This window comes from Pelobates fuscus, chromosome 10, assembly GCF_036172605.1.
Source record: "Pelobates fuscus isolate aPelFus1 chromosome 10, aPelFus1.pri, whole genome shotgun sequence".
Lineage (NCBI taxonomy): Eukaryota > Metazoa > Chordata > Amphibia > Anura > Pelobatidae > Pelobates > Pelobates fuscus.
This window is the reverse complement of record NC_086326.1, coordinates 35187392-35202797: the sequence shown is the minus strand read 5'-3', so window position 1 is coordinate 35202797 and position 15406 is coordinate 35187392. Positions and strand designations below refer to the sequence as shown.

The window sequence follows — 15406 nt, the reverse complement described above, 5'->3', positions numbered from 1 at the left end:
CGCTTGTCCTGAAAAGTTAGCACAATTCACACATTGTGCCATGGCAGAAGGGTAGAAGCCCAGCCTCTCTCCAAATAATGTTATCATCAAAGACCATACTTATCAAGGTAAATTTGCTTTTATGGAGCTAGATGTTGAGAGACATTAAGCGGAGTAAAAAGACCTTTGGCAGGTCGATTAATAAACATATTTGAAAACACTGAGTCATAAATGTTTAAATAGGAGAGATGATCATATCCAGCAGGTGTATGTAGTTCAACAATGCAGCAGTTTTGTTTGTTTAAAAAAAAAAAAAAAATTTAAAAAATGAATGAATGGATGGAACTGCTACTTGCTTGGATTTTACTTTATCACGAATGTGGCAATAGCACAAATTCTTCAAGCGATCGAGGACTTGTGTCCATGCACACCATACATCACCAGCCAGGAGGGACACAGCCACACCAGACTAAGAGTGGCTAAGCTCCATAACTAGCTATCATTGTTGGAAGCATTTGCCAGCTCTCTATTTTCCTTCCTTACAGTTTCTCAGCATTTTGATTAGTTGGGGGACATATAAAAAGTAACTTGGTAAGGTAAAACAAACGTCAATTGGAAAATTATCCACAAAATGATGATGTTTAGTTACAACAGGAATTTTCTTACTGAATCAGGAATTAAAGACAATTGACAAAGGAATTTCAAATGGCCAAAATGCCTGGACAAGAAAAATCTCTAACTCGGCTTATTTCAGCCTGAAAATTCTATGGTCAATTAACCATTTATAAATCAATAGACAAATCCCACAACATCAAAACGCCAATAATAGTCAACCTAGGCGTAAACAGTCTAGTCAGTGAAGTGACTGTGTATGTATCGCATTCAACAAAAACAATATCCCACTAACAAGCCTTACAGACATGTCTCTGTGCTTTAATTAACTTGAACTTTGATGCAAATACACTAGGTAAAGTCATGCACTGCTGTGCAAGGTTCTGTATGCTGAAAATGTAGAACACCAATTAAAAAAAATCATTAAGATAACAGAAGCTAGTAGTAACTAAAGCTTGGCTTTCTCTGGCTTTAGTAAGAAAGCGGAGAAGTCGGTGAGAAGGGCCTGCTCTCTTTAGGAATGTTATATTAGCTACTGAAAGCGATGATAAGCCTGAGCTGTCAGCTTCTGAGAACCATGTGGCTGCATGTGACCTACACTGTAATGAACACTATGAAGATATGCTGGGTGATCTTTAAATACTAGCTGTCTGGAGCAGAAAGTCTATGCCCATAACCCATTATGTGAAGCAATCACATTATTTATTACACCAATATGTCAGAGAAAAGGCCTGAACAGAGTTATAAAATTAACGGTTTTATTGAAGCAATGTAAAAGAAACCACAAGGCAGTGCGGTAAAATTAGCGTTTGAAAAATGATTTTTTTTTTTGAAAAGCATTAAAACAACAGATGGGAAATGTTCACCAAATGCAGGAAATAAAAGTACAAAGGTCTTCATAAAAAATCACATTGAAATAATAAGCATAAAATAGGCGCTACAGCTAATTGTACAAAACATGAAAGCCAGAGGGCCAAAATGTTAAAATAGATGTTTAGAACCTACTTAAACAAGGGAATGGCATTCCACTTTTAAATATACATAAACCCGGTGTGAAATAAACAATTAAGGAATATTCTGTACAATGTCAATCTGTGAAATGGGACAGACAGGCTCAGCTGTAAATGGACTCTCAGCCATGTGTGGTGTCATCTTCTACAAAGTCCTTGGCCTGTTCTGCTGTGATCACATCAATGTGGCTCACCTAAAAGGATCAAACAGAAGCGGTTAAATGCTGCAGAAACCAGTGCATTTCCTAAAATGAACCATTCGTTTCCTTAAGCCATTTCATAAACTGCTGCTTGCTACTCTGTCAGCTACTTTGGTAGCTCAAGTGTGTTTGTGAATATGGTTTCAGACTGAAGGACAGCGGATGCCTGCGAGAGGCCAAGTGTAGAGGGAATGATATTTGACACGGCAGGATTCTAATTACTGTCAGAAATTCCTCCCAAGGAATGGCAGCCAAACCTCTGCACAGCACGCAAGTTCTCATTATGAATCACTACTGACATGTGTAAACCTTCTTACAGGCTTTGGTAAGACATTTTACAAAATCTAATTAAGGAAGAGTGGGTTTTAATAATAATAATAAAAAATTATAAACAAATAAAAATAAACATGTGGCAAAAGTGTCACATATCATAAAATAAGATTCCGTGTAATTAGCGGGATGATAACAGCCCACTGTTAACATGTGCTTTTAAAGGAACAATGAGGAATTCTCAATTTAATTCAAATATTTACCTTATTTCTAAATTTCACGCCATAAAATTTATCTGCTGATTCCAACAGCTCAGGTCTGAAGGTCGTCGTAATAAACTGGGCGTGAGATGCAAGTTCCATGATCATGTCTGGGGGGAGAAATAAAAGAAAAGTTTTATAAAATTAGGAAAATCTTTACAAAAAGAAACACACAAACATACAAATGCACTAAAAGTGTTTACCAACCTCAAAATATTTGTTTTTCTGCTTTTCTTAAAAATAAAATATAGAAACACCATTTTTACCAGTTCCTTTACAATTAGAGGTGTAATAAACTGTTTAGCTAAAATTCTGTGACTTGAAGTGTTGATGGTGCTTGGAGTCAGTAAATGCAGCACTGAAGTAATAATAATAATAATAATGCAATTTATAAAAAAAAAAAAAAAAACACCTGTTACATAGGCTTTGGGGGAAATAAATACTACTGTAGCCTCAGAATTTTTGTGATGTCATGAACACGCGATAAAAGCTTTATTTTGGTGTGGGTGTGTGTGTGTGTGTTTATATATATATATAAATTGACCTTCCTGGTTTTGCATCATGGTGTTGTTTTGACATAAAATCTCAAACTGCTCTACAGAAACTCTCATAGCTTTTTATAAGGAGGCCTGTGCTGCAGTTCATTTAAAGAACACGAACAGAGCAATATAAGGTAAAAGACTGCAGAAAAAGTAGAACTTCGAAAGACAGCACATATATATATATATATATATATATATATATATATATTTTAAATATTTTGATTTAGTGGCATTTTATCCATTTAAGAACACTAGAAAAATTAAGTATCAACTCCATCCTGAAGTGTCTTTAAATATACATTGGCAACAGGATTCCAGTAGACTAAAACCGATTCTATCACTTCATATGTCTGTCCCCGCATGGATTTCTAAAATGTTTTACCTGAAACAGCTTTTCGATGCTGGGCATCCAGAGCTTGGTCGATTTCATCAAATAGGTAAAAAGGAGCCGGGTCACATTTCTGGATGGCAAATATAAGTGCTAAAGCCACCAGGGACTTCTGACCACCAGACAGTTGCTGCATTTCCCTCATTTCAGCTTGCTTTCCCGTGAAAGAGACCTGCACACAAAACCAGATTATATTTCATTTACACTATATCAATGTGTATACATATATATCCTTTATTCACGGATAATGAATGCTTACCCTAATCCCTACACCCGTAAACTGGTCCACTGAAGGAACGCTGCTCTGTGAGCTGGAACCCTTCTCGCTCTCTGCACTTCCCTCCCCCTCGTCCTGAGATTGGTTTCCTTCCACATCTCCCTTCTTCATGACAAGTGTGGCTTTGCCACCAGGTACCAGCTTCTGGAACACTTCACTGAAGTTCTTGGACACCTAAAAAAAACCAAAAAAAAAAACCAACAACAACAACATGATGTATTTCTTTATCAATTCATTACACAGAAGGCATCAGTCAAGTGGAAGAGACAGGTTTAACAGACAAGCACAGCAGGAAGAATGCATCTGAATGAACCAGTTAAAATACTGAAACCATGTTATACGTAAGTAGTCTTGTTCAATTCGAAATGAGAAGTATGTCAGAAACATAATGATGGTTCTCTGCACAAGTAGCAAAGTTTAATAAGCCGAAGAGATAGCTTGGGGGAAGTACCGACTAACAAGTGTCCAATGGAGATGAAAGCTCAGTGAGAAAAGAAATCAAAGGAAATACAGCAAAACTAAAAAAAAAAAAAACACATGTAACATGCAGATAGGGGGATGCAGATAATATGATGTAGTCATTCTTTTATGGTACGTACTTGATAAGCCCATAAGTCTAAACTGAACGTACCCGATAATAACGGGTAGGGGGCTAAGATTTGTGTTTGCAGGACTACTTGCTGACCTTTTCAACCAACTGTGAATGAGGGGATAGGTCCACACAATGTGCCACATGCATAAAGTGTTTGAGAAATTACAGATTAGTGAGTTTTTACATGTAGAATTTATACATATAATTTATTAAAATACAGCATGTAACAGGCCTTCAACATCAGCAAACACTATGCGTTATTAAAAGATTAAAGTGACACCGGTCCAATTTACCCAGCATTCCCTGTACTTTGTTGCACATCACACAGCTTCACTAAGTTTAGAGACATATTTCACATGTTTTAGCAATATTAACAATACCTGTTTGAATGTGAGCTGGATGGCCTCGTATTTCCTCAGCTCCAAGACATTCATCAGCTCCATTATAGATTTATGGCCGCGGTCTAGCTCTTCCTGGCGCTTTATAAGTTTCTCCTTCTGTTCAGAGAAGTTTACAAACTGATCCAGAGCCTTCTTGTTTACGTGGCTGTATTTCTTCAGCTCAGTATTGCACTGCTCCAGCTTGCGGAATAACTGAAAGGACAAACGAGACACTTGGTTAAACTGTGTAAATTTGTTTTGTTTTACAAAGTCTGTAACTTTTTGCCTCTGTTTAAAAAAAGAAAAAGAAAGTTTCCAAAACTTTCTGGTGTAGGAGCATATGGCCTTCCCCAAGCTGTTATTTGCAACTCCTAGTTGTTCAGGAAAGCACCGTGGGAATTGTAGTCCAACATTGAACTATCTGTGCTCTAGTAGTAATCTCTGAAATTTCTAATTAAGTCTGTTCCACAATGTTTCCCTAATATTGTATACATGGCAACTTTTTTAAGAAAGTACATGTGACCATAAAGCTATGTGAAAAGTTAAATGTTTTGATGATTTCCTGTTGCCTTTCAGCAAATGAAAACTGGCCGAGCATTCTAAATGCAGCATTTATTAACCTCTCAATAACTAATATAAGACACAAGTTGCTCCAGTAAAATGGATGCTTCTAAAATTCTTTTGTTTTCTATTAGTTGTTTCAATAGATTGTGAGGCAGATTTTTTAAGTTATTGGGGCACACATTAAATTACTGCTGAGCAGCTACTTCACGAATGCTGAATACATGCATGTTCCAGAGAGCTGTCAAGCGTGTGAAGGAGTAGAGTGACTTTTGTATGCAAGAAACGCAGCAATGTGTACGGATGTGTCTTTTTGGGAGGAAATTAATCTATGGCAAGTTATGTTTAGGAATCGGTTAAACTGGATGCACCAGCAATAAATCTTAAAAAAAAATATATATCTATGCTACACCGAGGGCAAACCGTAAGAATCAAAATCATTTATCATTTTCTTACACGAGATTTCAAAAAGGGAAAAACTTGCCCTCAATCGTTATTCCATTACCTGTTTCAAACTTAGCGTCTGGTATTTTTCAAATGCCTCTTGCGGCAGAGAGCCCAGTTCTCTGATCTTTTTCATGCACTCCTCTTTCTTCTTTAGAAGCATACCCTGTCGATTTGTCATTTTCTCAAGTTCTTTTGTGTCATGGTTGATCGCGTCCATGTGCTCTTTTTCCATGTTTTTCCATCGGTCCATGCTTTTCACAAGATCTTTGCTCTCTACTTCTGTCTTGTCAATAGTGATATCTAGACCTAAAATGGGAGGGAAAGTGTTTGGTTTTACCTTGGTAGAACCCTGCACAGAGTTTATGCAATGCACACACATATAATGATGCTTCGTGCCAACAATACTATCAGAGCATTTACTGAACCAAGAGTTTACAAACAGAAATAGTGAAATATAATCCTAATCATTTACAGAATAAGTATACCATCTGATCTTGCCAGTGTCTCCTTCACACGTTTATTGATGGCTTCCAGTTCAGATGTTGTGGCTGTGAGGACCGTCCCTCCCTCAGTTTCTCTCAACTCATTAAGTTCCTGCGATGAAGATAAAATAAACTTTCATGTTCAAGCCTTGCCCATAGTGGTAACAGAAACTACTACAGAAATAGTCAACAAAGAAAACTATAAAAATTAGAAACATCATTAGACTCCAATTTGCCATATTTGAGAGCCAGGAATGGAAAGAGTTAATAAAGGCAGTTTCAGTAATATTTGGGACTCTGATAGTGCAAATGCACTCACTTGCTCCACTTGGTCCAGTCTCTTTCGGAGATTTTCATTCAGGTAAGTCTCCACTCGAGTAATCGTTCCCTCCAACTTAATCCTTTCATTTAGGAGTTGTCTGTTTTCCTAAATAAATTAGAACAACATCAAATTAAAAAAAATGTGTTGGATAGAAAACTAATGTGGAAAATAAATATTTTTGCTTTTAAAATATATAATGAATGCTATGAGCATTTATTGCAAACTGCAAGATTGTGGATTTTATTAGCTTTACTTACTTGCTGCAACTGCCGAATCTCGTCGTTGAGAGCATCCACCCGCTTCTGGTCCTCCAAACTGAGCTGGGATAGCAGATCAGTCCCCAGCTCAGCTTTCAGAGATTCCCGTGTGGACTCCATCGCATGTAAACTGGCCTCCAGACTCTGCAAGCTACGTTGCTGTAAAAAAATCAACAAATCAGACAAAGTGTCAGTGATTGGCTGTATGAACTTGCATTAAAGGATAGCTGGATCACTTGGGTGTGAGACTGCTTTAGATTACAGTGGGATGATGACAAAGGAATATGTTCTTTGTGTATGAGACTGCATTAGACAGTAACTGAATGAAAGCACCCATAAATCTCACCGTGGGCATGAGATTGCATTAGACAGTAACAATGAAAGCAGCCGTAAATCTCACCTTGGGAATGAGACTGCATTAGACAGTAACTGAATGAAAGCACCCGTGTAGTCTCACCGTGGGCATGAGACTGCATTAGACAGTAACAATGAAAGCAGCCGTAAATCTCACCTTGGGCATGAATGTTTTTTCAGACTGTTGCCGCTTTTCCTTGAGCATCTTCATTTCTGACAAGATACTGTCTCGAGAGGCTTTAAACTTCCTCTGCTGGGTCTCAATCTGTTGCATCTGGTTCATTAGCTGGTCAATTTCATTGTTAATCCTTACAAAAGTGCTAAGGAAACAATTTTTACTGAAAGTAGAGTTTTTCATCTAACATCCAAATGTGTTTTTTTTTTTTTTTTTAATATATTTTAAAGCATACATACTTTGCTCAAGTGTTACATCAATGTTGCATTGATCTATGGAAATGAGCTAGGAGAGGACATATATCACTAAAATAAGCTTCTGCCTCTCTATGTTAATAGATAATCCTGCAACCTTACACTGGTTCTGCTGCAATCTTTTCTAATAACATACAATACGTGGCACATGCTCTAAACCAAACATCGTTAAAAAAAGCTTATTGGTCTAAGCATACCACTTACTGTAATCCATACATCTTTAAACAACTTCAGAAATGAATACACCAGACACTTGTGTTATTTTCTTATGGAATTGGATCCATAACAACCAGATTGTTGGAATAGCACAAACCACTGGCCGACTTCAATTACACAATAAGGGAAATGTATAAAGAAGACTAGGGCGAAGTTTTAAGAATGGAATATTCACCTTGCAACGTAATGGAATGTTCCTGCTGACTTTTCTCTGGACTGTCTTTATGACTAAATATGATCTAAAGTCATATATAATCACATCTTGCACAATACATTCATACAAAAGGATATTTTCAATGTTTCTCCGGAGATTTTCATTGAGCTTTGCCTCGAGAGCATGAAGCTCATCTTCTACCTTCCGAACATCTTTTTGCAGCTCAAGCCGGGACTTTCTTGTGTCGTAATAACCTCCTGTCAAGGCTCCACGATGGCTCACCTGGTCTCCTATTATGAGAGTTAACATAGCACATTGAAATGAATGCAAAGTTAAAGTGTTATCTATATTGTATAACTATATAGAAGTGCATTAAAAAGGATATGGCTCTATTTCAGTTTTTGATTTAAAGTAAACTTTAATGTAGACATAGGGCGAATGACCACAATGCATTCAATTACTGTTAATGAAGCCATGTAAAGCTACATTTTGGTAGGAGACACATGGGGTTATGGCTTCTATTGTCGTGATAAGACAACAAGGTACATCTAAAATATTTTTCCTCTTACTACCATAACAATATCTTAATATAAAGCATCATTCACAAAACACCTACTAACTGTAGTGAAATCTATGATTCTGACTTATTACGAACATCACATAGTGCCTCCTCCCCAACCCTCTTCCTATAAAAGCAAGGAAGAGCAAAGAGTGGGAGTTTTAATAGAAAAGAATATGACTTTCTGGAGGACATCAATCAAATTTGAAACCCCTGGTTAGCATATATGCAGCCTATACAATAGCCCTTTCTTGCAAGATCCCTAATCTACACAGGTGTACAAATTAAAGAAATCATCATTTCTAAAGGTTTCCTTGGTGACACTTTTCAAAAATAGAATGGTCAAAAAAAAAAAAAAAAAAAAATGATTATCCCAAAAACATTGTGTCTATTAACAAAACAAAAAAAAGGACGGATTGAAACTTTAGTTTTAAACAGCTGAGTTGGAGCTGAAATTTGCACAAATATGAAATATGTTTTAGTGTTCATAATAAAGAAGATAAACATGTCAGATGCCATCAAGTCCATTAACCCCTTAAGGACACATGACATGTGTGACATGTCATGATTCCCTTTTATTGCAGAAGTTTAGTCCTCAAGGGGTTAAACATCTCTGTAGACCAGACACTAAAATGTCATCAGGAACAAAATTCAGCTATTTAATCTTCTTGCTAGAATGCAATTTAAAAACCTGCACTAAAATAAAATGTGACTTTCTGCAGATTAATCAGAACAATATCAGATAATTGGTTACCATGGAAACTTCTCAGAAAAATGAAAATGCATGAAGCGGTGTTGAGAATCACAAGCAATAGCTCATGTTTTAGTGCAGGTGAATAGACCACAGTGACAACAGGGAACATATGACATGCTGACAGTACAGGAACCCAAGTGGAGAAACCATTGCTTGTCAATTATATTGCTATAAAAATACCACTATAACTGAAAGGAAAGAAGGACTGATTAAAGCATCAGATAGATTGGTTCGACAAATACTTTAATGTTCCAAACTCTGACTTGGCAGTGAAACTATTAAACTTTTACACTAATCACAAACTGTATCCCTACCTTCTAAAGTGATACAATCCATAGTAAATGCCCTGGCTAGCTGCGTCGATACTTCCATACTGCGGCAAATAAGTGTCTTGCCAAATACATGTTTAAAGGCTTTATCAAAACGTTGGTTGTACCGAAGCTTGCTGATCATTGGAATAGCGTCCTAAAAAGACAAAAGGGAAATAATTAAACCAGTGTCCAATGCAGTGGGACCATTTATGGTATATATTACAGCTCTTTATTTATCTGAAGTTGGCACATTTTGTGAATAACAGGTTCACTTTAGGAACTGCCATATCACGTTCATTACTTTACTGGTTTATTTTCAATCAGATATAAGATCAGTTAAGCAGCAATTGGAAAACCAGATCTACAAACTGAGCAATGAGGAGTATTTTAACAAAACATTGGTGTATGAGTTTTTCTAGGTTTTGCTGTCTGTCAGTTGGTGCTCTGAGATACTCATCAGTGCCTGGCACCTCTCTCTGTGCCACAAGTCTGGTTTAAAAGACTTGTTTATTTTTCAATTAACCATGTGTCTCTCGTACCTGTCTGGGTTTCCATCCCATATTTTAAGTTAAGTGCTTTGGGCCACCAGTCTGTTTTTTGTCTTAGTGTGCATCTGCAGCTATCAGTATATTTCCCTATTTAAACATTTTGTATGTTATTACGGAGTTATACTGCACAATCGATTTATACTAAGTGCCAGATCTCATTGGGCTTTTATTAAAGTGAGCAAGTTTCACTTATTCTCTTTTTTTGGCTGCCAGATCAAAGCCATAAGAATACACAACCAATTTTCTCTCACTTTATTTTGGAAGCACACCAGGAGGTACAGAGAAGAAAGTAGAGTACCAAAGTAAAAGTACAAAAACTATATATACACACATCAAAGCCAATATTCTATCGGCTCTATTAAATGTGAGTGTGATAGCTTCAGATTCACATTTTCTAGGAGATATTTATTTTAAAGCCATACTGCATGGTTTCTACTTATCTATTTATTTTTGGGTCTCATAAAACAAGAGTGAATGTTTATAACATATTTTATACTAGCACTTCACACTGTTTAGTAATGTGTTTACTACAATCTATTTAAAATAGTTGTGAAGTGCCTGTTTGTATTTGTGTGTAACTGCATGTCCTTGACATGGCTGTCACTTGGGAGACCTCTCTGATCGATCACTTGTATCCAGAAGAAACAGATACCGTATTTTTACTTTTATTTTTTTCATTTTAGGATACACTGTCTATTTGTACCAGCAATAAAATTTGTATCAGCAATAAAACCCACTGTCACGCACAGGTTTTATTGTAATGGCCCACGCGGCAATTCATTGTTGCCATTTAAATCTGTCATGCTGCTCTGCGTTAAATGTCTCCATATAAAAATATAAAACCCTCCTCTGGAGAATGACATAAAGGAATAACAGTGACTCAGAATCTGACTGAAGGGAAAGAATGAGTGTTGCAGCTCAGGGGAGCGGAGGTGGATTATGACAACTCACATTAGTTTCAGGATAAGCTGTGTCTCGAACGTCCAGTTTGTTGAGGGGCAGGAAGGTTACTTCTCCAGGCAAATTCATTTTATTAAACTCCATTAAGATCTTCGTGCTGACCTCATCCGATTCCACAATATGATAAAACAACCTTATGAACAGAACAGACCTCATTTAACAGGTGAAAATATGACTCACTCTCTCCAAACATAAATCCTGATATAAAACCCATTTACAATTACATATCTCCATATTTATGACAAACAGCATTATATTTCTACTAGCAAAGAGGGGGAAATGTAATCCAGAAACTTTATACTCAATAGACACATTAGCAAGTAAACATTTTAAAACATACACATGAATATTCTCAAAACCTAGCATTGTGGGAAACAGACAAAGAAATTGCATTTTTTTCCCCCAAAGCAACAAAATGAAAACAGTTTTCCACCAGGGCTATATTTCAATTAACATTTGCAATCCACTTGCTTTCACTTTTCAACATTTCTTCGTTTAATGTGTAAATCATCTAAACATCATCTTATATGTATTTTATCTACTATATAATTGTACTATAGAACAGCTTAAAGCGCATTTAAATGGTTTCTGCACAACAAGGGAGATTTATTAACTAGTAATTAGAAATATTTCCATTCACATTAGCAGATGCATAGCTTCTTACAGCAGAGAGACTATTAACAGGCAAGCATCCATGCTTCACACACATACATAAACTGGTCTGGGTGCGGTTTCCCAGTATCAAAGCAAGATAACAAGATAACAAGACAGAGAGAAAACTACAAATCATTTAAATATCCTGTGCTCAAAACGTATCACTTGCAAACACCAGAGAGGTGAGGGAAATTTTGTGAGACTACCATTTAGTTTTTAATGTGGGACAAACAAACGTAAGCAAGCCCCGGACCTCATAATTACCCTAAGACTCCAGCCCAAGCATGCCAAACTCAAAGTCTAGCACGGGCCAAATAAACACAGGGGGAGGAGCTTGCGCAAGTCGGAATCCGAGGAGGCTATACTCAATTTCCAACTTCAGACTGTTGGTTTACCTTTACTGTCTGCAGTGGTGTGTCCACAGTCCAGCCAAGCCGGAGAGTGACAGTAGCCCACCCACAATGTGGGCCACAAAAAAACCCCAAACTTACATTTTCATAGAAACGTAGGTTTATTTTGAAAAGTACAGTATAAAATAAAAAAACGCATCCCCCTCTACTAAACCACAGCACCCCCTCTATGAAATCCCAGCCCACCCCCCCCACCCCCCCACCCGAAATCTCAGTCCCCCCTCTAGCCAACAAGCAGACTCCACTCACATTGCCACTGCCAGTATGCGACTCCAGAGTCTGACCTCTGTTATACCCCAAATGGCACCGTCCTCACCCTGTGCCAAAGTGGATCTCCCCACTACTTCTTCAAACCCTGTGAAGGTGGAGCACGTCGACATCACATTGGAATGTGACGTGGTGTTGCATGCCTCCGTGAGCCTTCAAGTCCTCCACTGTCCAGCCGTGGCCATCGCAACATTGACCGACACACACACGCACGCACACACAAACTCACTGACAGACACACACACACCATTGTATTTATCCCTGGGGTCCAGTGGGGGTCTTCTATCTGGAGATCTCCTTCTTGCTGCTCACTGCTCCCTCACACGTGCAGTTTAGTGATGCCGGTTGCCTGAATAACACGTCATATTCCGGCACCACTACAGACAGCGCGCGTGAGGGAGGGAGCTCCCTCGCTGCCGCCAGCGTCCTGCTTCCTTTCCAGCCGGGTAAATTTTAACAGAGTGAGCATCTGCAATGTGCAGAAAGCAGGTGCCTACGCTGCTTTAACACTAAGCATGTACTCACGGCTCTCCTGGTTGCAAAGTTGTCCATTGTGAGCCACATGTGGCCCGCGGGGCCACGTGTTTGACATGCTTGCTCCAGCCCAAGATCAAACTTACCCTAAACACTACTCATTTCCTCTCAAACAGCAGCCCATTCCCCAGGCAATTTGTTTTTGTGAATTATTACCATGACCCAGCGTTTCATTTTCATGGTTCCAAAAGTTAAGCAAAACCAACAAAAAGTTGACAAAAGACGGCATACAATACCTGTTCCCGGCAGTGACTTCCACGCAGGTGTAGAAAGCAGGCTCGCAGTCAAAGTTATTCATAACAATCCCGTGATAACCATTAATGACGTGCTGGTTGATGCCTTTCCTCCGGAAATGCTCCAGAACTTTATTAATGCTGTCAATTCCATTCAAAATTGCCTGCCATGGAAATGGAAAAATATGTTGACTAATAATAATTACTCAGAGAAAGTCTAATTAGGCCCTGTGTAGTCATGCTGTTTCAACAGATTCATTGGAGCTAAGGAATGCATTCTTAAAAAGCACAAATGCTCTGCAGCAGTTAGCCCTGTAAAGCAATAGCAAGCTTGTTAATTTATTTTAAGACAGCAGCACTTGTCCCATTAATTTCCATTAAAATGTAGGTGCCTGGATCACGGGGCCAAAGGGAGGCCAGAGTGGGCTTTCAAAATAAACTAAAGTGCCTGAACTCCATCTTCGGAAAGTCAAGTACATAAGTTACATTAAAATAGCCAGTGACAGTGCTGCCTACACACTCTCAGAAAACACAAACTTAGATCCAGGTTAAAAAGGTCTGGCTTTACATTTTAAGACTACATTCCCTTTATGTGTATAAGGAAGACAAGTTGCACATCACAAAACTGAAATGTTGACCGACTGCACAAGAATGTAATAAAACACACAAAAATGCAAAACTTTCAGTTGATTTTCAGAAAGTTCAAACAATAGAGGTATTGTAATGTACAATACATATGTTTTTAGTGATCGGCAGCGCTCACCTTTCCAGTGGCAGCTCGGAGCAGCTGCTGTTTCTTCTCCAAATCTTCCCTTTTAGCAGCGAGTGCTTGCTGTTCTGCATTCTCCTCTCTCCATAAATAACTGAATAGAAAAATCTAAATTGACTTTCATGATCCAAAACCCTCAACTGGTGCTTCCCTCACAAAAGCTCTCAATATAAATTGTAGATAATACACAAAATAACACACTGTATTCTAGATTTACTGAACACTTAATGGTTTAAAACATAACCTGAAAAATGCGTATTTACCCATTTAAAATCAAGGCACTTTAAATGGTTTTGTTCACAGTACTGAACAGTTCATTACCGATGAAGATAATCTCAATTTCTAACATAATTACACACACAATAAAAGGATAAGTTTGTGATGGGAGCTTCCTTAGTCCTGTTGACAAGCATATTAAGTAGAGTGTGTCTGAAAACCAAACAAGCATTGGAGCAAAGAAAAAGTTTCAGGATAAGCCGTGTCGTCCAGTTCGAGACACAGCTTATCCAAACGTGATTTTAATGCTTACTTTAAAACCATTTTAAAAAGTATATATAATTAACCCTAAATTCTCCACTTACTTCCTTTCACTCTGTAGCTCATCCTTTTTGTTTTTCACTTCATAGTACTTTTTATCCAGTTCTTCAACTCGAGCCTTCACTTCATTAAGATCTTGATCTAATTTCTATTAAATAAATTTTATGTATGGGAAAAAAAAGGTTAAATGAAGCCCATTGTGAGGATTAGTGAAAATGTCTTTGTAACTCATGCAGGTTAGTTTCAATGAGTATCAATAAAATTAAAAAAAAAAAAAAAGTGTTTTTTTTATATAATGCCGTCTCTTTCTGCCACGTTTTGTTTTTTTGTCTGAGCATAGGTAACATCATTTGTACTTGTAGTTCAGGGAACCTAGTTCATAACAACTTCACTGAAAATCTCCAGAAACACCACTACCAGAGCATTCCAGCTCCCCACACCTCCTATAACCCACACTACTTCAGATGCACTCACTGCAGCTCCCCACACCTATAACCATACTACCTGAGCAACATGCTCACTCCCACACCCTACCTTTTTTTTTTTTTTTTTTTTTTTTATAAAACTCACTATCAAAGCAGTGTGCTTACTCCAGCTTGCTCCACCTTCTACCATCCAGACTAGTTATGTAGGATGATTAGGGCTGGCCCGTCCATAGCCTGCGGTGGAGCCACGGCTCCAGGCGGTACTCTGACAGTGGCGGGCCGACGGCTCTCTAATTAGGCAGCCGCCTTATTCGCCATAGGGCAGACAGACTGTGTCAGGTCCTCAGTCCCTCACCGAGGACCCGGCGGCTTGCCACCGCTTCATTGCAGTGTCTCGTGATCTCTGGCCAATCAGAGCGTTGCCGCAGGTTACCACGGCAACGCTCTGACTTCTGGATATCACGAAACACTGCACAGTCTGCAGCTCACACCTGGTGGAGCTGCAGACTCTCTGCCTCTCAGGGCAGCCCACCGGACCACCAAGGATCAAAGACACTGAACCACCAGGGAAAAAAATAAAGGTATCACTCTCACCCCACGCCACTGTGTCAGCCCCTCCCTCCCTCCCTCAGTCACTCTGCCACCTCCTCCCTTACTGTGTCACCCCCTCCCTCCCTCAGTCACTCTACCACCAGTCACCCCCTCCCTCACTG

The 15406-nt window shown here is 38.5% G+C and overlaps 1 protein-coding gene across 1 annotated transcript in view; it reads right to left on the bottom strand.

The window, feature by feature from the left end:
* Positions 1-1332: 1332 nt before the first annotated feature.
* SMC3 (structural maintenance of chromosomes 3) overlaps positions 1333-15406 on the bottom strand; it is a 30501-nt gene continuing 16427 nt past the window's right edge. The window contains exons 14-29 of the mRNA XM_063434854.1: positions 14313-14416; positions 13726-13825; positions 12966-13126; positions 10856-10997; positions 9360-9510; positions 7872-8022; positions 7091-7244; positions 6580-6738; positions 6320-6427; positions 6004-6112; positions 5577-5824; positions 4511-4723; positions 3521-3712; positions 3256-3433; positions 2335-2441; positions 1333-1795 (exon numbers count right to left, since the gene is read on the bottom strand). Coding sequence (XP_063290924.1) covers positions 1724-1795; positions 2335-2441; positions 3256-3433; positions 3521-3712; positions 4511-4723; positions 5577-5824; positions 6004-6112; positions 6320-6427; positions 6580-6738; positions 7091-7244; positions 7872-8022; positions 9360-9510; positions 10856-10997; positions 12966-13126; positions 13726-13825; positions 14313-14416 — 2349 coding nt within the window. The 3' untranslated portion in view covers positions 1333-1723. The remainder of the gene's footprint in view (positions 1796-2334; positions 2442-3255; positions 3434-3520; positions 3713-4510; positions 4724-5576; positions 5825-6003; positions 6113-6319; positions 6428-6579; positions 6739-7090; positions 7245-7871; positions 8023-9359; positions 9511-10855; positions 10998-12965; positions 13127-13725; positions 13826-14312; positions 14417-15406) is intronic.